This window comes from Medicago truncatula, chromosome 6 (genome assembly GCF_003473485.1).
Source record: "Medicago truncatula cultivar Jemalong A17 chromosome 6, MtrunA17r5.0-ANR, whole genome shotgun sequence".
Classification (NCBI taxonomy): domain Eukaryota; kingdom Viridiplantae; phylum Streptophyta; class Magnoliopsida; order Fabales; family Fabaceae; genus Medicago; species Medicago truncatula.
Genome location: NC_053047.1, coordinates 24,299,742 through 24,323,417, shown reverse-complemented (window position 1 = coordinate 24,323,417; position 23,676 = coordinate 24,299,742). Strand labels below are relative to the sequence as shown.

General features: G+C 37.3%; 1 protein-coding gene and 1 non-coding gene across 2 annotated transcripts; both read right to left on the bottom strand.

The window, feature by feature from the left end:
* Positions 1–432: 432 nt before the first annotated feature.
* Positions 433–2,261, bottom strand: LOC25479685 (heat stress transcription factor B-2b). Its single transcript, XM_013587879.3, has 2 exons — positions 1,703–2,261; positions 433–1,562 (listed from the first exon to the last, which is right to left on the bottom strand). Exons 1-2 carry the CDS (start codon positions 1,976–1,978, stop codon positions 813–815), a joined length of 1,026 nt encoding a protein of 341 aa, XP_013443333.1. The 5' UTR covers positions 1,979–2,261; the 3' UTR covers positions 433–812.
* An 11,676-nt stretch (positions 2,262–13,937) lies between these two features.
* Positions 13,938–14,044, bottom strand: LOC120576263 (small nucleolar RNA R71). Its single transcript, XR_005642340.1, has one exon. It is a non-coding gene; the product is annotated as a small nucleolar RNA R71 (small nucleolar RNA).
* Positions 14,045–23,676: the final 9,632 nt, after the last annotated feature.

The following is a 23,676-nucleotide window of genomic DNA, read 5'->3' as shown; positions in this document are numbered from 1 at the left end:
ACCACAAATAGAAGCAACGGAAAAGTAAATTCTCATACTTACAAGTTACAGACATGAATGTTTAAAAAGCAGTAATAGGTAAATTATTTTTGTTTAATGATGTAAAGATTATGGGACATATTTAAGTACTTTTCATTTGAGTCCTTATTAGTATATTACATTGAAGTCATTAAATCTTTAATAGGTAATTTTATTAAAAAATTATAAATAAGTGATGTGTCATGTGAGATCCATTTAAAAAGTCGATGTTAAAGAATTATTATTGTGGATGCTCTAAGTTAACACTAAAAAAAAACTCACATCCCCTGCACTCATTGATAATGTACATAAGCTTAATCAAGAGTTTGAAAACAATAATAACGATAAATTCCTTCAAAAAAAAAAATAACGATAAAGGAAAATAACTTTTCAGAAAGAACAATGCACTATCAATTGTTCAACATAGAAGCATTATCATATTTACTTTTGTTTAAGTTCACATCACTATGAATCTTATCTTGATGCAAAATTAATTATAGGATTAATATAATTCTAAACAATAAAACAAAGGTACATCTACGGTCCACATCTACTTTAATCCCAAAAAGTACCCAAAAATAAAATATTGAAAATACAAAGAAAAGGGACAACACAAAACAGTATCGTTTTCTTCTGACTTCCCATAAGAAACTTCTGGGTATTGGTCCCATACGGTTAAACGACACACGTGACTACAACATTATCACGTGCATCTCCGCGTGCACACGGTCTCAGATTCCCTACACCATCATTTTCTCTATTTAACCTAAATCTGAATACAAATTCACCACGTGTCATTTACTCAAACTCTGATTCTTTCTACGACTCTGATTCAACCACGCTGTTCGATCATTACCACCATCCGAACAATCCAACGGTTCTGATTTCACATCCGTAGAACCAGGTTGATGTAGCCGCAACAGCGTATCATCCTCTTTTTCCCCATTTTCACAACCGTTTTCTCTTACTCGTTTTGCTCCAATCGCCACACCGAATAGCTTCGGATTCATTTCCTCGCCGGAGCTCCGGTTTGCAACCGCCGGCATCAAATCAAGCGGCGGTTTCGGATTCACCGCCGTCATACCGGATTCTCTACTTCCTTGAGCACCACCGTCTGTTTGACTGTTATTGTTTGCAAAATTTGACATTAGAGAGTATATATTATTACAAAGCAATCTCATATCAGCAAGCTCTTTATTCAATAAATGGTTCTCTTTCCTTAATCTCTCGTTTTCGTCGAGAAGCTCCGCTGGTGCTCGTGCTGGAGAAGAACTCGATGATATCACCTGTTCTTCACCGGAGTTAGACGGTGAAATCATCTGCATCACCGTTGGTATTACTGTCAACGGCATCGGCGAAGGAACTGCAACCGTCGCTGTTGTAGTTTCTGCTGCTATTGTAGAAGCAGAAACAGAAACAGACGACGGTGAAGGTGTTGGAGAACAGATCTTCCTCCTTTGAATCTCACATAGAAGCCGTTTTTCTCCTCTACGAAAATACTCATTTGAAAATTCCCACCGGTCAGGTACTACTTTTCTAAATCCCTGCAAAAAAAATCAACTAGTTAATATTCGGTCCTTGTCGCTTCAACTCGTTTGAAACATTAGTTAAGATTCAAACAAAAACAAAAAACAAAAAACATAACATAAAAGAAAATAATACTAGAAGAGATAATTGAATTTACATAAGTATTGAGTTGACGAACAAAGCTGGAGAAATTATTGTGTTTGAAATATTTAGGAAGCAAATTACTAGCAAAGACGGTAGGGTTCCAAACAATAAACGTGGATCCATCTTCGTTCCACGAAATAACCTCGTCGATAGATTTATCATCGACGAGGTTATATGTTTTTGTCAGAAATGGTGTAGGAATAGATCTCTGAGACTCAAGGGTGGGTGTTGCAACGGTGGTTGTGGTTGTTTCGCCGTTGTTTTCCACCGGAGCTGGCGACGGAGCCATGAGGAAGAGAAAGAGAGATTTTTGTTGAGTTATTGATGTGGTTCTAGAAGGTTCGGTGGAGAATTAAAGATGAGGAAGAGAGAGAAAGAAGAAGAAAAAGAAAGGAAGGAACGAGAAGGTACTAGTTAGTTAGGTAAAATGTTTGAGAAAGTTCCGTGTGAATGAGGAAATTGGGTTTGATTATTAATTAATGTTTGTTAATAGAATTTGATTTGATGATGATGCGGACGGAATGGAAATGTGTTAACACCGTGAATGTAAAGATAGGGTGATAGATAGATACTACTTGCACGGCTCTTCGCAATCTAAGAAACTTCTACATTCTTATGAGGAAGGAAAAATATTAAATAAAAAAGAAAACAACAAAGGATGGTTTTAGTGTTTTTTTAGTGAATAGGCAAAAACCCTCTTAAAATTTTAACTTTTATAAAAAATCTTTTTGATTTTTGCAAAACTTCAAAAAAATCTCCCAAAATTATTAAACGTTAATCAATTACCCCCTCAGTCTGTTTTGGCTGTTACATCCTGTGACGTGGCAGTTAACTGTACACGTGACACCTCCATGTGGATTGAAAGTTATGCTACGTCATAACGGGGTAATTGACTCTCTTTTTAATTTTTTTTTCTTTATTTTTTTGTTTAAAATCTATGTGATTATAAAAATAGGCAAATACCCCCCTCAACTTTAATACTTATGTGCAAATACCCCCCTCAACTTTAAAACTTATGTATCAATTATCCTCCTTAAATTTAACACTTGCGTGCAAATACCCCTTTCAAATTTAAAAATTATTTACAAATCGAATTAAAGATTATGTGCAAAGATTACTTCAAATATTTGAAGACTAATTTTAACAAAGATTTTTTAAATATGAGACTTTTTAACATAAAATTTGTCACAAATCAATAATTCCAAAATGTGCTAGAGATCTTAAAGGTGTGAAAGCTAAGGAATTCATGTCATGCTCTCCTGTTACTCATAGATTGTTGATGAACAACCAACTAGGAACATTCATTTCAAGAAATACGGTTTATACAATTATAAACTTTTATGCAAAATTGATAGAATACGCTACAGATAACACTAGATCTATGGTTGCAAGAAAAATAAACATAAAAGCTGCAATTCATTTCATACTCTGTTCCAGAGAGTCTGTTACAATATATAGCTAGGTCAACACAGTAATGGGCCCTAGGCTTATTAATTCAACTACTAGATATATAATAAAAACAAGGTTGAGCACTAAGGGTACCCCCCTCTTTTACTTAGTAACGGTAGTAATCCTTTAGCCAAGCTGGTGCTTTGTTTTTCCTTAGGAATTTAGTTACTTTAGAATTTTCCTTCTTAACAATACTCCCCTGGTTATTGAGAACCTTGTCCTCAAGGTTCGGCTCGCCACGTGGTGGGTTCTGATTGGTGATAATGGTTGGTGGCTTGGTCAAAGTTGTTGAATCCACTAGCTGAATTTTGGATGGTCCGGATTTGAGTGGGTTAATCTTAACGGTCGCGTGAGCAGGTTTGGGGAGAGGGGGACTGTTGGAGCACGTGTAAGTGGATGGATCAGAATTATTGGAAGACAGCTGTGGTGCAATAGTGGGGTTTTGAACGGGTGGCTGGGATTTATTTGGAGAAAGGGCAATAGTTGTATCCAACGGTAAGGATGTGTTGGGGCTTAGATCTGAAGCAGACTTAGGGGTTTGAAGTGAAGAGTTTCTGTCATTTGTGTACTTCAACTTTCCCTTGTCATCTGAAAGTTTCTTTTCTTCTTCCTTCTTCTGAAATATTGAGGCTTGTTCATCCTTATTTTTGGGTGCATCTCCTGCATCCTCTGGAACCTGTGCCGTTGTTGAGTCATCTGGTGGAGGAAGAGGAAGGTCTTCGCCACCGTAGTATGGTCGTAACATGGAGATGTGGACCACTGGGTGTATACGAGATTCCGGTGGAAGGTCAAGGCGGTATGCAACAGATCCAACGCGTTCAGTTATCTTGAACGGTCCAAAGAAACACTTGGATAACTTCTGAGAGGTGCGGCGGTTGACGGTGGTTTGCCGGTAAGGTTGTAGTCGGAGGAGCACCTGATCTCCAATTTGGAAGGTAAAATTGCGTCTTTTTTTGTTTGCTTGTTTTTCCATGCTTTTCCTTGCGCTGTGAAGATTTGCTTTGAGGCGGTTGAGAATTTCCTGTCTGTTTTTCAATGATTCGTCTAAGGTTGTGATGGTGGTGTTACCAGGAACATAGTCTGGAATGGTTGGTGGCTGTCTACCATAAAGGGCTTCAAACGGAGCCATCTTGATTGCTGAATGCACTGTGGAGTTGTGCCAGAATTCTGCTAGATGCAGGAACTTGTACCAGTGTCTGGGTTGCTCACTAACAAAACACCGGAGGTAAGATTCTAGAGTTCTGTTTACAACTTCTGTTTGACCATCCGATTCTGGATGATAAGCTGTGCTGTATTTCAACTGAGTTCCTTGTGCTTTAAAAAGTGCCTTCCAGAAGTTACTGAGGAAAAGAGGGTCACGGTCCGATACAATGGACTTAGGAATGCCATGTAAGCGGCAGATTTCAACAGAGAACCGGTGAGCCAGGTCTGAGGCGGTGAACTTTGTTGGCAGTGCTATGAAATGGACATATTTAGTAAGACGGTCGCAAATGACCCATATGGCGGTGTGACCAAAAGAGTTGGGCAAATGGGTGATGAAATCCATGGAGAGCTCCTCCCAGACTTGAGATGGTGTAGGTAGGGGTTGAAGGAGTCCCATTTTCTTCTGTGTTTGATATTTGTTTTGTTGGCAGGTGACACAAAGTCTAACAAATTCTTTGACATCAGTGTACAGACCAGGCCAGTTGAAGGAGGCAGCAAGGCGGGATACTGTTGGTTGGACGCCTGAATGTCCAGCTAAGGGTGTTGAGTGATATTCGGTCAATAGCTTAAGGCGCCAGTCTTTGAATTTTGGTACAAATAACCGATCCTTGTAATATAGTAACCCTTTTGTGAATTTGTATAATTGTGACTCTGTGTTTGTTGCCAGCAGGGTATGTACCAGATCATGACCTTGTTGGTTATAGTACTGCTTGAACTTGCTTAGAATTTGTGGCACTGGAGAAGTCAACGCGAAAAGGAGAGGCTCGTCATTTGAGAATTTTCTGCTTAAAGCATCTGCAGCCTGATTTGTCTTGCCAGGTTTGTAGTATATTTCAAAATTAAACCCTTGCAGTTTGGAAGCCCATTGTTGTTGCTCGGGTGTTTGAATTTTTTGAAGGAGCAAGTTTTTGAGGCTCTTTTGATCTGTGAAAATGTGAAATTGTTGCCCAATAAGATATTGACGCCATTTCTTTACTGCTTCTGTAACAGCGTACATTTCACGTACATACACAGAGGCAGCCTGCATTTTGGGATTCATTTTTTTGCTGAAGAAAGCCAAAGGGTGACCATCTTGTGAGAGAACCGCTCCAATGGCTACTTGGGAGGCGTCGGTTTCGACCACGAAGATTTTGGAGAAATCTAGAAGATGAAGTACCGGCATTGTAGTCATGTGTAGTTTTAAATTTGTAAAAGCTTGATCAGCTTCTAAACTCCATTGAAATTTTGTACCCCTTAATAAATCTGTGAGTGGTGAGGCAAGAGTGGCGTAACTGCGGACAAACCGCCTGTAAAAACCTGTTAGCCCCAAAAATCCTCGTAAAGCTGTAATTGTGCGCAGAACAGGCCAATCTGTGATTGCTTCTACCTTTTCCGGATCTGGTGCCACTCCATTTGCCGATATGACATGACCCAAATAATGAACCGTATGCACTGCGAACACACACTTAGAAAGTTTGGCGACATAGTGATTTGTAGCCAGCAATTCCAGAATGATATGCAAATGATTTAAATGGTCAGTCATATTTTTGCTATAAATTAAAATATCATCAAAGAAAACAAGCACAAAACGACGCAAATGTGGTCGTAAGAGATCATTCATAGCAGATTGGAAAGTAGAGGGAGCGTTAGAAAGCCCAAAGGGCATTACCAGGAATTCATAATGCCCATCAAATGTCCGAAAAGCAGTTTTATGAGTGTCTTCCTGTGCAACTCTGATCTGATGATATCCGGAGCGTAAATCTATCTTTGAAAAAACAGATGCTGTGCCTAACTCATCAAGTAGTTCGTCAATAGTGGGAATGGGAAAGCGGTCTTTGACGGTAACAGCATTTAGGGCCCGATAGTCCACACAAAAACGCCAAGTGCCATCTTTTTTTCGGACAAGTAAGACGGGGGATGAGAAGGGGCTGGTGCTAGGGATGATAGTTCCTTCTTTTAACATGTCCTGGATAATTGATGTCATTGTGCCTTTTTGGGAGTGTGGGTATCGGTAAGGTTTGACGTTAACGGGTGAGGTTTGAGGGAGTAGAGGGATGTGATGATCATGGGTTCGGGATGGGGGCAAACCATGAGGAGTCTGGAATACCGTTGGGAATTTTGAGAGGAGAGAGTCAACTTCGGGAGTAGATGAAGGTGGTGATGAATCAGGGAATGACGGTTTTTGGACTGTTTCGAAGGTGAGAAGGTGAAGAGATGCAACAGCATCCATGTGGAGAAAATGGCAGACTTGGGTGTAGGTAGATTGAGTGGGTTGAGCTTTGGGGTCGCCTTGCAAGGTGATTATTTCACTGTTATGTTGGAAGGAAATAGAGGGTATGGAGAAATCAGCGAAAATAGGTCCCAAAGTGCGGAGCCAAGCCATTCCTAAAACAACATCTGCACCTTGTATGGGAAAGAGATAGAAGGGAAGGTCAAAGTTTGTGTGTTTGGAGGTTTATAGGAACATGAGGGCTAAAGCCTTGACAATCTAGGTGAGAGCCATTTCCTACCATAACGGAGAATTTGCGAATGGGTTCGGTTTTGAGGTGTAAGTGTGCAGCTATGCGTGGTTGAAGAATGTTGTGGGTACTACCGGTGTCAACGAGGACCATGACGGGAAGGCCTTGTATGTGGGCTTGGAATTTGAGGGTTTGTGGTGAAATTTGACCGGTGAGGGCTTGGGGTGATAATTGAAAGTAGGTGTTGGATTGTTCCAAGGAAGTTTCATCCTCTAGTTCGGTTTCCTCGGGTATTTCCGTAGTATCATCATCCTCATCAATAAGGAGTAATAGGAATTTGTCGGCGGCGCATTTGTGACCGGGAATGAACTTCTCGTCACAGTTATAACAAAGGCCAAGGGCTCGGCGTTCTTGTAGTTGGGTTTGGGTGAAACGTTTGATAGGTAGTTTAGTGGGATTTGCTGCTTGTGGTTTGGGTGGATTAGTGGAAGGTGGAGGGTTTTGTGTGGGTTGGGGTGCGGAAGTATGGGAGAGAGCCGTAGTTGAGGGTCGTGTAAAATTGGAGGGGGGGGGGGGGTGAACGGTTTAGAGAAACGGGGTTTTGAATCTTTGATTTTGGCCTCGATTAGTTTGGCAAGACCTATTGCTTGTGCAATGGAGGAAGGTCGTTGAATTGCCATCTCATTGCGGATGTCCGGTATCAGTCCCGAAATGAAGCAATTGAGAAGGGCTTCAGCAGGCAACCCAACAACACGATTGCCAAGCTTCTCAAACTGTGCTTGGTATTCGGACACACTTCCACTTTGTCGAAGCTTGAATAGTTCGGCTTGGTGATTGGCGTAGGTAGAGGGGCCGAAACGTAATTCAAGTGCTCTGGTAAATGTCGTCCAATCGAACAATTGGCGATTTTGGTACATCCACTTAAACCAACACAAAGCATCGCCCTTCATGTAGAAAGAGGACATGGGTAAACGACTCTCTACTGGAATTTGGTAAAACGTAAAAAATTGTTCCGCTTGAAAAAGCCATTCGAGGGGGTCGGTTCCATCAAACATGGAAAGTTCTAATTTGGGTGTGCGAAATGAAGGGGGGCTTGGGTTATGAGACGAAAATGGTGAGAATTGTGAAGGAAAGATTGGAAAAGGTCGTGTTTGTTGTTGCTGTTGGTATATTTGGTTGTAGGAGTGTTGTGGAAATTCAGTGTAAGTCGGATACGGTTGTTGGTGTAATTGTGTGTTTGGAGAGTGGGTGTGTAATCTGGTGGTCTGGGTAAAAATAGGCATGTGAGAGGAAGTAAAAATGGGTGTGGACAAGGATGTGAGAGGGGTGTTTGTGGAAAGTGGTGATTGTGCTGGTGAAGACAGGTACTGGAGTGAGAAAGGAGAAGGTATATTGGTGGAACTTACAGTGGTGGGCTGGGGTCGTGATTGGGACGTAGAAGTTAACGCCGATGATGGTGCGGCCGTGTTGGAGGAAACGGTCGGTTGGTGGTGTTGTGTGAGGAGGTCAGCAAGGTAGGATTTGAGCGATTCATGTCGAGTTGCTTGGAGGTGATCTTGATTCTCCATCCGTGTCTGCATCTGATGGAGTTTCGCCTCTAGGTTAGCGTCGGCGGCTTGGAAACGGTCATCCATGTGCTGATGGGTGGCTTGGATGGCGGAATGGAGGTTGTCGTTGGTGGCTTGGATGGCATCATCCAAGTCCTTAGGAGTTGGAATCGAAGGTTTAGGTGGCATGGGAAGTTCAAATCAATGGAAGCACCAATGATAGAATACGCTACAGATAACACTAGATCTATGGTTGCAAGAAAAATAAACATAAAAGCTGCAATTCATTTCATACTCTGTTCAAGAGAGTCTGTTACAATATATAGCTAGGTCAACACAGTAATGGGCCCTAGGCTTATTAATTCAACTACTAGATATATAATAAAAACAAGGTTGAGCACTAAGGGTACCCCCCTCTTTTACTTAGTAACGGTAGTAATCCTTTAGCCAAGCTGGTGCTTTGTTTTCCCTTAGGAATTTAGTTACTTTAGAATTTTCCTTCTTAACAAAAATGAATTTAAAACTTTTGCAAACTGAGTTGAAACTAAATCCCTTTACTATATCATATATAGCATGAATTAAATCCATTTACACCAAATAAAACATAGAAAGAAAACTATTATTCTTTTATTTTATACCAAACATCTATTTAGGCTTGGCAGATTATCATAACATTAATTAATTCATATGATATGATTATTGGCCACCAGCAAAAGCTTCAAGAGGGAAAGTCTTGGTGATACCCGCAACACTCTTGAAATGAATCTTCCCAGTTGGTTGTTCATCAAAGTATCTCAATAACAGGAGGGCATGACATGAGTTCCTTAGCTTTCATTCATTTAAGTTCTCTAGCAAAGTTTAAAATTATTGTTTTGTGACAAATTTTATACAAAAAAGTCTCATATTTGAAAAAACTTTGTTAAAATTAGTCTTCAAATATTTGAAGTAATCTTTGCACATAATATTTAATTTAATTTGCAAATAATTTTTAAATTTGAAGGGGTATTTGCACGTAAGTGTTAAATTTGAGAGGGATAGTTGATACATAAGTTTTAAAGTTGAGGGGTGTATTTGTACATAAGTATTAAAGTTGAGCGGGTATTTGCCTATTTTTATAATCATATAGATTTTAAACCAAAAAAAAAAATAAAAAGAGTCATTTACCTCCCTATGACGTGGCATAACTTTCAGTCCACGTGGAGGTGCCACGTGTGCAGTTAACTGCCACGTCACAGGGTGTAACAGCCAAAACAGACGGAGGGGGGTAATTGACTAACGTTTAACAATTTCAGGGGGTTTTTGAAGTTTTGCAAAAATCAGGGGTTTTTTGACAAAAAGTTACGGGGATTTTTTGCATATTCACTCGTTGTTTTTTATAACAAAAATATAAAATATAAAAAAGATAATAAAATGAAGCTTAGTTGTCATTTCTTGTTTTTGAAAGAAAAAAAAAAAAGATGAGGAAAACTCTATGATAATGTATTGTAGTTGAGTGGGTAGCACTTTGGTGACAATGAGATGTCAATGTCATGTGAATTGGCTAACCACGATGTCATAAGTGTGCAAAAGAACAAAAAATGATTGTTAGTGAGAGAAGAAAGTCATGATTTTTTGTCTTTTTACATATTTGTAACTTTGTGGATGGCCAATGTCACATGACATTGACACCCCAACGTCGCCAAAGTGCTACCTGTAGTTGAGTGGCTAGGATTTTTAACAAGACAATAGACTAATTATGTTTGGTAGAATGTGTATCTCATCTAATCAACCAATCAATCATTGTCATATCATATGTTTAGATTGATTTGTTTCAAAATAAAATTGAACATTGAGCAAATTTTGCATATGGGTTGGGTATACTTTAAGGTATTTAAGAATTTACCATGAAAAAATGTGGTAAATTGTTGTTTTTCTAGTTCATAAGCGTACCTTCTTAATAAAGTCGAAATCACCACCGAAGATATTACCATGTTAAGTATTCTTGAAGTCCTACTGGGTTGAGTCACGACCAGGTCGCTTTCTTTAAGACAAATCACGGCACTACCCGAAATTGTGCAAGGTAGACTAACAACCGTGTGCCTCCAAGATAAAACAGCCCAGTTCACCTGTTCGATTAAATACTGCACCGTATATGATCGTTCGAGAAATAACACCCTCTAATATGGTACTAAGACCACTCTTTAATACTGAAACCAATATGGTATTGTTACCATTCTATTATGGTGTTGAGACACTGGTGTTACTACCCTTCTAGTTTTAACTTCTCCAACTATGGTACTATGACCACTCATATATGATATTTCTACCATTCTAACATCCAAATTCTCCAAGAATTGAAGAAGAATATATATTTAAGATCATCTTTATTATAACGAAAAAGGGACCATGATCTTAAAATATTATTTATTCTAAAGAGACATAAATAATTGAAGGGACTATGCTCTTAAGACCATTCTTATTTTCGAAAGGATAATAAACCGACGATGGACTATGATCTTAAGAACACTTTTAATTCCGAAGGGACAGAAAGGAGTAGAAAAAAGGAGAAGGACTTGTCAACACAAGTCGAAGGAGGGAGAAGAGAGGAAAAGTACAGGAAGCATCAACTGTGAATTTCGGTGTATTGAAAGCACTGTGTGAGCTCTCTATATGTAGAGAAAGTTCATAACTAATAAGTGAGAAACTTTGGGAGCAAGTAATTCTCATATTAGATCTAGTACAAAAATATCTCAAATTGAGTCTCAAAATATATCATATTGAGTACAAAATATATTATTCAGTACAAAAATATATTATTGAGTATCAAAATATATTTCAGATCATGTACTAAAATATTTTAGATTGCATTCCAAAATATTCTATATTGCGTTCCAAAATATTTTTAGCAAAACTTAGGGACTAAGAAAACATTTTCTAATAATGATCAAATTAATTATTTAATTTATCATTTCCAAATAATAAAATATATATCAATATATATTTTTTCTCTAGTGCTTACTTCGTTCACATAATTATGTACCCCATTAATTAAAGGTACACTGTAACACCCCATTTTCCCAACTTGAAAATTATTAAATAAAATCAGAGTTAATCAACAAACGGAGTGTTACACTGCTTTTCAAAAAAATTCCTGAATAAGATAAGTTGCTATTCATTAAATAATAGTTTCAATAAAACATATCAATTCATCGCAGCGGAAATATTTTCAACATTAAACATCCTTCAAATAAATCTGGCACATAGCCTCAACATAAATATCTTTAAAGATTTAATCCAAGCAGAAGGGGTGAGATTCACAAACAATAATAATAGATATATATAAATCATCAACTGTATTTAACAACTTAATTAAATAACATAATTAGCAACATATATTCAACAATAATGTTCATACTTCTTCAACTTTAATAACACTTACTAATTCAACCAACAACGACGACAACAACAAGATTCAACAACAACGACAACAACTTACTCATCAACAAATACAACAACTAAGTCAACAACAACTACAACAACTCACTCAACAAAAACGACAACATCAAGATTCAACAACAACAACTCACTCAACAACAACTACAACAACTCACTCAACAACAACGACAACAACAATATGTGATGAGTCATTTATTATCTATTTTAATATGTTATTTAGTTTAGTTTTATTTAGATTTAGGTTTATTTTATATTAATATTATTTCCTTTCTTGAACTATTTTACTACAATTGCATATTGTTATATATTAGGAACGAATATTTGATTGATTGAGTCTTGGAGCAAAAGAAAGGGATTTGGAGTTGATTCGGTACGAAAATACGAAGATTTGGAGACAAAATATATCTCCCCCAAAGTCAGAAGCTTGGCACGGCCCGTGCTAGGATTGGCACGGCCGTGCCACCCTCCAGAACACCTTTTGCTGCTTTTGCTTGGATTCTGAGCTATTCTATTTTGGTGCACAATCTATCGTGGAATATTCTTGGAATATACTTGCTTAGATTTTAAGTCAATTGTGTACTATAAATAGAGTAGCTAGCCATCACAAATATTCATCTTTTCTTGGAATACAATATGTGACAATTGTCTTTCTAATAAAAGTTCATTTTACTTTCTTTGTTATTTACTTTTATGCTTTCTCTCTTCTTCTCCTTGTCTACGATGAACGTCAGTGAGTAGACTTCTCTTGTCTTGGGATTGTTGGATAAGTCTAATGACATAATCCTAATCAAACCAAGCTTTAAACCTTAATCTTATGTAACCCTAATTCTTTATCTAAATTCACCGCTTTAACATGGATCAACCATTATCAAACTGTGGAAACGAAAGTGGAGGGTTTGATAATTGTTTATCCATCATCTCAAATATCAATTCATAAAACGAAAGTGGAGCTTTGATATTCGAACAAGTGAATTTAGACAAGGATTGCAAAGTCAGCGAAATAGGCTTTGCAATCTTTGAGACATATAGTTTCGATCTTCAAGGGAACTAATAACAATCAAGTCAGCGAAATAGGCTTGGTTGCTAGAGGAACAAAAGAGAAACTGTCTTGAGAAATTAGGTCTAACATAAAGTTATAAGTTTAATAGTTTGGTTTGTGAAGGACTTGTCATTAGGATGAACCAATAATTCCAAGGCTTTTATCTTTTATTTATTATTTAATTTTAATTGAAAAACCCAAAACATTTCTACCTTATAAAACCTTCATCTAATCATCATTAAAAGTTAATTGAATTCATAACTCCCTGTCGGAACGATACTCTTATTTTACTACTTCGGTAAGACCGTGCACTTGCGGTTTTATCTCATCAAGTTTTTGGTGCCGCTGCCGGGGAGTTATTGTAATTTGATTAACTTTTTAATAGTGGTTAGTCTAAAATAAAATAAAATAAAAAATTATATAAAAAAAAATAGTATATATATATATATATATATATATATATTTATAAAATATTTTATTTCCTTTTTCTTACCTTTTTATTTTTTTATTTTTTTATATATTTATAATATATTTTATTTCCTTCTCTTATTTTATATACATATATATATATATATTTATCTCCCTCTCTATAAAAAATAAAAATATAAAAATATAAAAAATAAAAATATATATATATATATATTTATATATAAAATCTCTCTCCCTCTATTTCTCCTTATTTTATTTTATTTTTTTATTTTATTTTTTATTTTCTATCCTTAACCGCTTTGATTTCAGGGATGGCTCAAAGAAGCACACAGTAATAACGATATGGCTGAGAAACGTGCTCTCAAAGAGTATGCAATCACATCTTCAGATGAGCCGTACGATGCTATTGTGTACCCAACGGTGGAGGATATTAAATTTGAAATAAAGCCTGCACTTATTTACCTGGTGCAGCAAAATCAATTTTTCGGATCACCCACTGAAGATCCGAATTTTCATGTTTCAACTTTTTTAAGACTCAGTGGAACTTTGAAGGCAAACCAAGAGGCCGTAAGGCTGCACCTCTTTCCTTTCTCTTTGAGGGATAGAGCTAGTGCTTGGTTTAATTCATTGAAAATTGGTTCTATAATTTCATGGGACCAAATGAGGAAGGCATTTCTCTCCCAATTCTTTCCCCATAGTAAAAGTGCTCAATTGAGAAGTCAAATCACACAATTCACTCAAAAAGATGGTGAATCTCTTTACGATGCGTGGGAGCGTTTCAAAAAAATGCTTAGGCTTTGCCCCCGTCATGGTTTTGAGAATTGGCTTATTATCCACACTTTTTATAATGGTCTTTTGTTTTCCACAAAAATGAATGTTGATGCAGCTGCAGGTGGAGCTTTAATGAATAAAACTTTCACAGGAGCATATGATTTGATCGAGGACATGGCATACAACCACTATCAGTGGACAAGTGAGAGAGTTATCACTGAAGGTACTCCTCCACCCTCTAAAAAAGAGGAAGGTATGTGCCAGGTTTCTACCCTTGATCATCTATCTGCTAAGGTGGACACACTTCTTCAAAAATTTGATAAATTAACTGTAAGTGTCGTCACACCTGCTCTTGTCTCACCACCTTGTGAATTTTGTGGAATATTTGACCATACTGATGTTGAATGCCAACTAGGTAGTGTTGCTAAAAGTCCCGAGCAAAATTTTTATACCTTTGGACAACAAACAATACCACCCATTTGTGCAAACAACGAAAGAGTCTCTCAGAAATCCAGCTTGGAAATTTTACTAGAAAAACATGCTATGGAGCAATCCAAGCAATTTCAAGAACTTAAAAATCAAACTGGATCTTTGAATGACTCTTTTGTTAAGCTTACATCTAAGGTGGACTCCATTGCTACTCACATTAGAATGCTAGAAACTCAAATCTCTCAAGTAGCCCAAAAAGTAGCTACTTCCTCTCAAATCCCCGATGTCTTTCAAAGTCAAACTGAAGCCAAACCCAAAGGCCTTATAAATGCTATTCAACTTAGGGATGGTAAGCAGTTAGAGGACCCCATTATGAAAACTAAGACAATTGAGGGTGAGATAGAGAGTGAAAAGCAACAAGGTGAGAAAGTCATAGGAGAGAGTGATAAGCCAATCGTTTCACCACCTTATAAACTCAAAATCCATGTCCCACAAAGGCTTGTTAAGCCTAACCTCATAGTGATTGAGAGTTTTTCCACCCCTTGTGTGATTGAGAGTGAAACCATTGAAAAAACTATGTGTGATTTGGGAGAGAATCTCAGGTTGATGCCACTATCCCTTTGGGAAAGATTGGGTATTGGATAGAGAAACCTTCTAATCGTCAAGCTAATGACTCTAAAAGAGCGCTTCATGGGAGGCAACCCATGAGTTTTATTGCTTTTATTTTGTTTTGTAGGTATTTGTCCAACTATGATGTGAAAAAGAGAAAGAAATTTGAAGCCATTGACCAAAAAAAAAAAAAAAAAAAAATCTTCCCTCTTTTTCCAGAAAGTTGGCACGGCCGTGCCAACCCATCAGAAAAAAAAAAAAATAAAAAAAAAAAAAAATTTATTTTATTTTATTTTTTTTCCCGTATCCATATCAAATAACATCTATAATTCTCTCCAAACTTCACCAACAATCATCCACCCACACCCAAACTAAGCTAAGGTCAATGGCATCAAAAACAAAAGGTGAGGATATTGAAGCCTCCGGAAGAGGTGCAAGCAAGAAGCAATCAACAACCCACAATTATGGGATCCAATTCAAGGATTCCGAGCAAAGAAATAGGTATAATTCTCTAATCTCTAGAACTATCTCTCCTTGCAGGTACCCAAATGTTAATGCTTTGGATAGACTAGAAATAGATGAGCATTTGATTAGGCTGTTGAATAAATTCACAACCCTGTGCTTAGGTACCTTCACACGGTTATTGCTTGCACCATATGGGGTAGAAAAGAGGTAGGAATGATGAGGAATGTTGAGCTATTTTTGTTGTGGGCTATGCTTTATAACCACCATGTTAACATTTGCTATTATTTGATTTATTATCCTTTTTCAATTGCTAAAAAGAAACCGGATATAAAGATGACATAGTGGTAAGTGTAATCATCACTTTCATTGTTAAAAAATGGCGGTAAATGTGAACAAAGGGATAAATAGGATTGAGGGAAACTACTATCTAGACTTAGAAACCCTCACTACCATGTTTTTTTTTAGAATCCATGGCCCTTCTCACAATTACCTATATGAGTGGAGAGTCAATAATGCTAATTGCTTGATTATTCTACCTAATTCGGACATTACTAATCCAGAGGTGGTAGAAAACTTTGTTTATGTTGGCACTAACCCACAGGTACACAATGATGGTGATGATGGTGGTGATGAAGAGGAGGTAGGTGCAAACTTGCACCATGAACAAAAAGCCGGTGGAAACTATAATGATGAACGGTGGGCATGGATGCAAACCAAAGTTCAAAGAATATTCACCGAGCAACAATGACAAGGTGTTGAAATGATCGGGCTAAGAAACGATGTCCTAAGGGGCAATCAAATAAATGAATAACACAATCCAATGTTCCGATACATGATGCAACACCTTCACCTCCAAGGTCCACCTTCTAGACTTCAATAAAATTGTGAGCTTTCCTCTTCCTCTACTCTTACTCTACTTCTCTTCTTTCTTCGTCATCTTCTTCTTTTTCTTCTTCTTCTTTTACATCATTGAGGACAATGCTTCTCCTAAGTGTGGGGGGAGCCTAATAAAGTGTCAGTAGTCATAGTGTTTCCAAACTCCCTTGAACTTTATTCTTTTGTTTTGTTTTATTGTAAAAGGCATGGTTAAGTAGCTAATTTTTATTGAAAATATCATGACACAAAATTTTCATTGTCTCCTCTTATTTGGTTGATTCTTGTACATGAAAGCAAACTCTTGTGTTTTAAGTCTTCTTGATATACCCACATCTTGTTTTAAAGTGAATAAAATTCTCCAATGAGAAAAACACAAAGTTGCTTCCCTTGAGTAAATGTATGAATAGGTATTTTAAGGAAACGCGTTTTAATCTTAGTGGTGGATTAACCTTTAAAGATTCTCAAAGTGCCAGTAGTATAAGTTAGTATAAGGGAGTTGATAAAAAGCCAAAAAGCCAAATAAATTCCAAGATCTCATCATTGAATCTAGATTGAGGAAGGAGGTAGGCCCTCCGACTTCCTACGTGAAGATGATTGTTATCTTGAGGAAAAACTTTAAAAAAGCATCATTGAATCTAGATTGGGGAAGGAGGTAGGCCCTCCGGCTTCCTACGTGAAGATGATGTTTTAAGGGATACCATTGAATCTAGATTGGGGAAGGGGGTAGGCCCTCCGACTTCCTACGTGAAGATGTTGTTCCTTAAATAAAGAACTTAAATGTGCAAATGGCAAAGAACAAAGATTCTCAAATACTCCCATCTCTCTTATATGAATTATAGAAGGAATCTTTCTTGGTTGGTTTAGTGCTAGGATTAGACCATGTTTCCTCATAATGCCTATCTTATACAGGAGCAAGAAAAGGGTTGGACTTCACACACACACTCACTTGAAACTTGATCATTGGGTTGAATAAAAATTACAAGAAATGCTTGAGTTTGTGATTAGTGTACATTTGGGATTTAAGCCCTTGAGGAGACATGTGCTTTAATTGAATTGTCATTTGATATAATTGTTTGTGCTACCATGTTTATGCCTTTTGCTTGAGGACAAGCAAAGATTTAAGTGTGGGGGAGTTTGATGAGTCATTTATTATCTATTTTAATATGTTATTTAGTTTAGTTTTATTTAGATTTAGGTTTATTTTATATTAATATTATTTCCTTTCTTGAACTATTTTACTACAATTGCATATTGTTATATTTTAGGAACGAATATTTGATTGATTGAGTCTTGGAGCAAAAGAAAGGGATTTGGAGTTGATTCGGTACGAAAATACGAAGATTTGGAGACAAAATATATCTCCCCCAAAGTTAGAAGCTTGGCACGGCCCGTGCTAGGATTGGCACGGCCGTGCCACCCTCCAGAACACCTTTTGCTGCTTTTGCTTGGATTCTGAGCTATTCTATTTTGTTGCACAATCTAGCGTGGAATATTCTTGGAATATACTTGCTTAGATTTTAAGTCAATTGTGTACTATAAATAGAGTAGCTAGCCATCACAAATATTCATCTTTTCTTGGAATACAATATGTGACAATTGTCTTTCTAATAAAAGTTCATTTTACTTTCTTTGTTATTTACTTTTATGCTTTCTCTCTTCTTCTCCTTGTCTACGATGAACGTCAGTGAGTAGACTTCTCTTGTCTTGGGATTGTTGGATAAGTCTAATGACATAATCCTAATCAAACCAAGCTTTAAACCTTAATCTTATGTAACCCTAATTCTTTATCTAAATTCATCGCTTTAACATGGATCAACCATTATCAAACTGTGGAAACGAAAATGGAGGGTTTGATAATTGTTTATCCATCATCTCAAATATCAATTCATAAAACGAAAGTGGAGCTTTGATATTCGAACAAGTGAATTTAGACAAGGATTGCAAAGTCAGCGAAATAGGCTTTGCAATCTTTGAGACATATAGTTTCGATCTTCAAGGGAACTAATAACAATCAAGTCAGCGAAATAGGCTTGGTTGTTAGAGGAACCAAAATCTAATAGTAATCAAGTCAGCGAAATAGGCTTGGTTGCTAGAGGAACAAAAGAGAAACTGTCTTGAGAAATTAGGTCTAACATAAAGTTATAAGTTTAATAGTTTGGTTTGTGAAGGACTTGTCATTAGGATGAACCAATAATTCCAAGGCTTTTATCTTTTATTTATTATTTACTTTTAATTGAAAAACCCAAAACATTTCTACCTTATAAAACCTTCATCTAATCATCATTAAAAGTTAATTGAATTCATAACTCCCTGTCGGAACGATACTCTTATTTTACTACTTCGGTAAGACCGTGCACTTGCAGTTTTATCTCATCAATATGCATGTGGTACCATTTTCAACGTGTTGAATGACTAAGCATTACGGGGCATAAGCCTCCAACAATTTGAATGATAAACATTCCAGGGCATGAGCCCTCAACAGTTGAATGACAAAGCATTCCAGGGCATATGCCCTCAACAGTTGAATGACAAAGCATTCCAGGGCATGAGCCCTCAACAGTTTATGAGTATATAATGGACTCGACTTTGTGTATATCAACATACAACTCAACTACAACATCAACAACATGGACACCGACAACTACTACTCAACAGTGCATATTTAAATATGTCTAACACCTCAACATGGTCAACTCGTAACAGAGCGGCTTTTGACAATGGAATCCAACAACTTGTATATTCTATTTAAATGCAACTATGCATAAATCAGCAATGAACATTCAATATATTCAAATCAACAGCTCTGGTAAAATAACATAATTTATCATAATTATTTGTTCTCCCCAAAGAATTGATGAGATAAAACCGCAAGTGCACGGTCTTACCGAAGTAGTAATAAAGAGTATCGTTCCGACAGGGAGTAGTTCAATTCAATTAACTTTTTAGAGATGATTAGAAGAGATAAGAGAATTGTAAGTTGGGGGTTTTCAAGCGTTTGAAAGAATATAATAATAAAAGGAGCCTTGGGATCGTTGGTTTCCTCTAAATGACAAGTCCTTCTCAAACCAAAACCATAAGCTTATAATGTTATGTTAGACCTAATTTCTCAAGACAGTTTCTCTTATATTCCTCTAGCAACCAAGCCTATTTCGCTGACTTGATTACTATTAGATTTTGGTTCCTCTAACAACCAAGCCTATTTCGCTGACTTGATTGTTATTAGTTCCCTTGAAGGTCGAAACTATATGTCTCAAAGATTGCAAAGCCTATTTCGCTGACTTTGCAATCCTTGTCTGAATTCACTTGTTCGAATATCAAAGCTCCACTTTCGTTTTATGAATTGATATTTGGAATAATGGATAAACAATTATCAAACCCTCCACTTTCGTTTCCACAGTTTGATAATGGTTGATCCATGTTAAGACGGTGAATCCAGATAAGAAATTAGGGTTACATAAGATTAAGGCTTAGGGCTTGGTTTGATTAGGATTATGTCATTTAGACTTATCCAACAATCCCAAGACAAGGAGAAGTCTACTCACTCATGTTCATCGTAGACATGGGGGAGAAGAGAGAAAGCATAAAAGTAAAAGACAAGAAAGTAAAGGAAAATAAAAGAACTTTAATTAGAAAAGCAATTGTCACTTATTGTATTCCAAGTAAAGATGAATATTTGTGATGGCTAGCTACTCTATTTATAGTACACCTTTGACTTAAAATCTAAGCAAGTATATTCCATGGTAGATTGTGCGCCAAAATAGAATAGCTCAGAATCCAAGCAAAAGCAGCAAAAGGTGTTCTGGAGGGTGGCACGGCCGTGCCAAAGCTAGCACGGGCCGTGCCAAGCTTCTGACTTGTGGGAGACATATTTTGTCTCTCAATCTTTATATTTTTGTGTCGAATTTGCTCCAAATCCCATTCTTTTGCTCCAAGATTCAATCCATCCAATATTCTTCCCTGAAATATAATAAATTGCAATTTAAAGTAAACTATCCTAAAAAAGAAATAATACTAATATAAAATTATATAAAATCTAAATAAAACTAAACTAAAAAGCATATTAAAATAGACAATAAATGACTCATCAAACTCCCCCACACTTGAATCTTTGCTTGTCCTCAAGCAAAAGGCATAAACATAGTAGCACCAACAGTTATATCAAATGACAATTCAATTAAAGCACATCTCTCCTCAAGGGTTTAAATCCCAAATGTACACTAATCACAAACTCAAGCATTTCTTGTAATTTTTATTCAACCCAACGATCAAGTTTCAAGTGAGTGTGTGTGTGAAGTCCAACCCTTTTCTTGCTCCTGTATGAGATAGGCATTATGAGGAAACATGGTCTAATCCTAGCACTAAACCAACCAAGAAAGATTCCTTCTATAATTCATATAAGAGAGATGGGAGTATTTGAGAATCTTTGTTCTTTGCCATTTGCACATTTAAGTTTTTCATTTAAGGAACAACATCTTCACGTAGGAGGTCGGAGGGCCTACCCCCTTCCACAATCTAGATTCAATGGTATCCCTTAAAATATCATCTGCACGTAGGAAGTCGGAGGGCCTACCTCCTTCCCCAATCTAGATTCAATGATGAGATCTTGGAATTTATTTGGCTTTTTGGCTTTTTATGAACTCCCTTATACTAACTTATACTACTGGCACTTTGAGAATCTTTAAAGGTTAATGCACCACTAAGATTAAAACGCGTTTCCTTAAAATACCTAGTCATACATTTACTCAAGGGAAGCAACTTTTTGTTTTTCTCATTGGAGAATTTTATTCACTTTAAAACAAGATGTGGGTATATCAAGAAGACTTAAAACACAAGAGTTTGCTTTCATGTACAAGAATCAACCAAATAAGAGGAGACAATGAAAATTTTGTGTCATGATATTTTCAATAAAAATTAGCTACTTAACCATGCCTTTTACAATAAAACAAAACAAAAGAATAAAGTTCAAGGGAGTTTGGAAACACTACGATTAAAGACACTTTATTAGGCTCCCCCCACACTTAGGAGAAGCATTGTCCTCAATGATTCAAGATAAAAGAAAGAAAAATAAAAGAGAAGGAGAGGAAGAAGAAGAAGAAGAAGGAGAAGAAGAAGAAGGAGAAAGAGAAAGAAGGGAAGAGAGGAAGAGGAAAGCTCACATTTTTATCGTTGGGGTCCTTATGGAGGACCTTGGAGGTGAAAGTGGTGCATCATGTTCCGAAGTATTTGGTTGTTTTCTTCGGATATGCGGTTGCCCCTTTGGACATCGTTCCTTAATCCCATTAATTCAACACCTTGCCTTTGTTGCTCGGTGCTTATCCTTTCGACCTCGGTATTCATCCATGCCCATCGTGCATTTTCATTTGTTTCACCTTCATCATGGTCATGGTGCTCCTCATCATGGTGCATTTGTGCACCTTCCGCTTCTTCATTATGCTGTTCTATGTGCACCTGTGGGTCATCATTAACATACAACAAATTTTCTTCCACCTCGGTGTTAGTCCGAGATGGGTTAGGCAATAAAATCAAAGTGGGCACATTGAGCTTGAGTGTATAAACAAAGGGGATTCGGGGTTTTATGAAATTCATAGAGATAAGGGTTTATCCCTCAATCTTGTTTATCCCTTGATCTTCACTCACGCCTAACCGCCTAGCTATGTATGTTATGATAGCACCAACTACTATTTCTCCCCTACTATCGGACCTATTTCCTATAAGGGAAAGGTAGTCAAGCAAGTAAAAACAAGTGTTAGCGGGGTGGTTGTGCAGCATAGCCCAAAGCATGAAGAGTTCATCACTCCTAGTGTTCCCTAATTCACTCCTTCCCCAAATAGTGCAAGCCATAACCCTTTGAAGGTACCTAAGTACGGGGTTGTGAATGTTGCTAGCTTTGTTGGCACGTGTGTTAAACTGGCAAGACTTGTAATTCGCTCCCAAAAGGCGGCGGGTTGATAGTCAACCAGTTTTAAATTTTGATCCCAAGAGTCGTGGATGAACCCCGCATTTGCGAAGCCCATCTCGTCACATAAGTGTTGAAGAGACATCTCGTAATCAATATTCATAAGCCGGAAAGAAACTCTATGGTTAGGGTTATCAAAATTCAACCTATCTTTCGTAAAAATAATAGAACTTAAAAATTCATAGGTGAAATTCTCATACCCTCTCATAAGTCTCAACATATCAACCCATCCTAACCTTTCTAGCAGATTAAACACATTATCTTGAATTCCTAGCTTATTCAAGTCATGGTTATCAGGGTACCTGCAAGGATGTAAAGGTTTAGAGATTAGAATTTTGTACCTATCCCTTTGCTTGTTGTCCCTGAAGGTGATGCCATGATTCTTGGCTTGCGTTTTCTTCATTGGAGGAGGTCCCCCTGATGAGCTTCCAACTTCTTTTCCACTTCTTTTTGAAGCCATTACCTTGACCTTGCTTTAGTGGTGTGATGGCGGTGATGATTTGTGGTTGGGTTGTTGTGGTGGAAAAGGTTGGTTTAGTGTTGTGGTGAAGGTTTAAGTGACTTTTAGGGGTTGGGTTATGGAAGTTGGTGAAGAATTTCTGGTTTTTGGGTTAGGTTAGGAGGGGTTACGAATTTGGGTGATGTTGGTTTGGATGTATGAAAGTTGTTTTTAATTGGGGGTTTATGATTGGAATGGTGTTTGGGGTTGGTTGGGTGGAGAAATTGTGTGAATTGGTGAGTTTTTGGGATAGAAATGGAGGTTTAGGGTTTTGTGGCTATGGAGGTTTTAGAGAGAAGTTTGGAGGTAGAGAGATGTTGGTGGTGGAGAATGAGGGAAGAAGAAGGCCAAAAGGTGTGGTTATACCTACCTGATGATCGGGCACGACCGTGCCAACCTTGGCACGGGCCGTGCCAACTTTCTGGAACAATGGCCTGTTTTGGTTAGTCAAGGTCTGGCACGGCCGTACCAAGGTTCTGGAGGACGAGGCTTGAAAATTTTCTGTTTTCTTGAATCTTACTCGGACAATCACCTACAAAATACTTAAAAAAAACAAAACAAAAGCAGTTAAATGCGTGGGTTGCCTCCCACGAAGCGCTTCTTTATAGTCATTAGCTTGACGTTAAAGAAAGTGTCCATTAGAAAGGGTCAAAGATGTTGTATTGTGTAGATGAAGCTAAAAAGCGTTCTTTCACATCATGTTCTTTGACCATATTGCAATAATAAAGGGCGGGACCTTCCTTAACATTTTCAAACTCAAATCCTACCATGGCATCACTCACTTGAAAAACTATCCTACCACTCTTAACATCAACTATAGCACCTGCCGTGGCGAGAAAGGG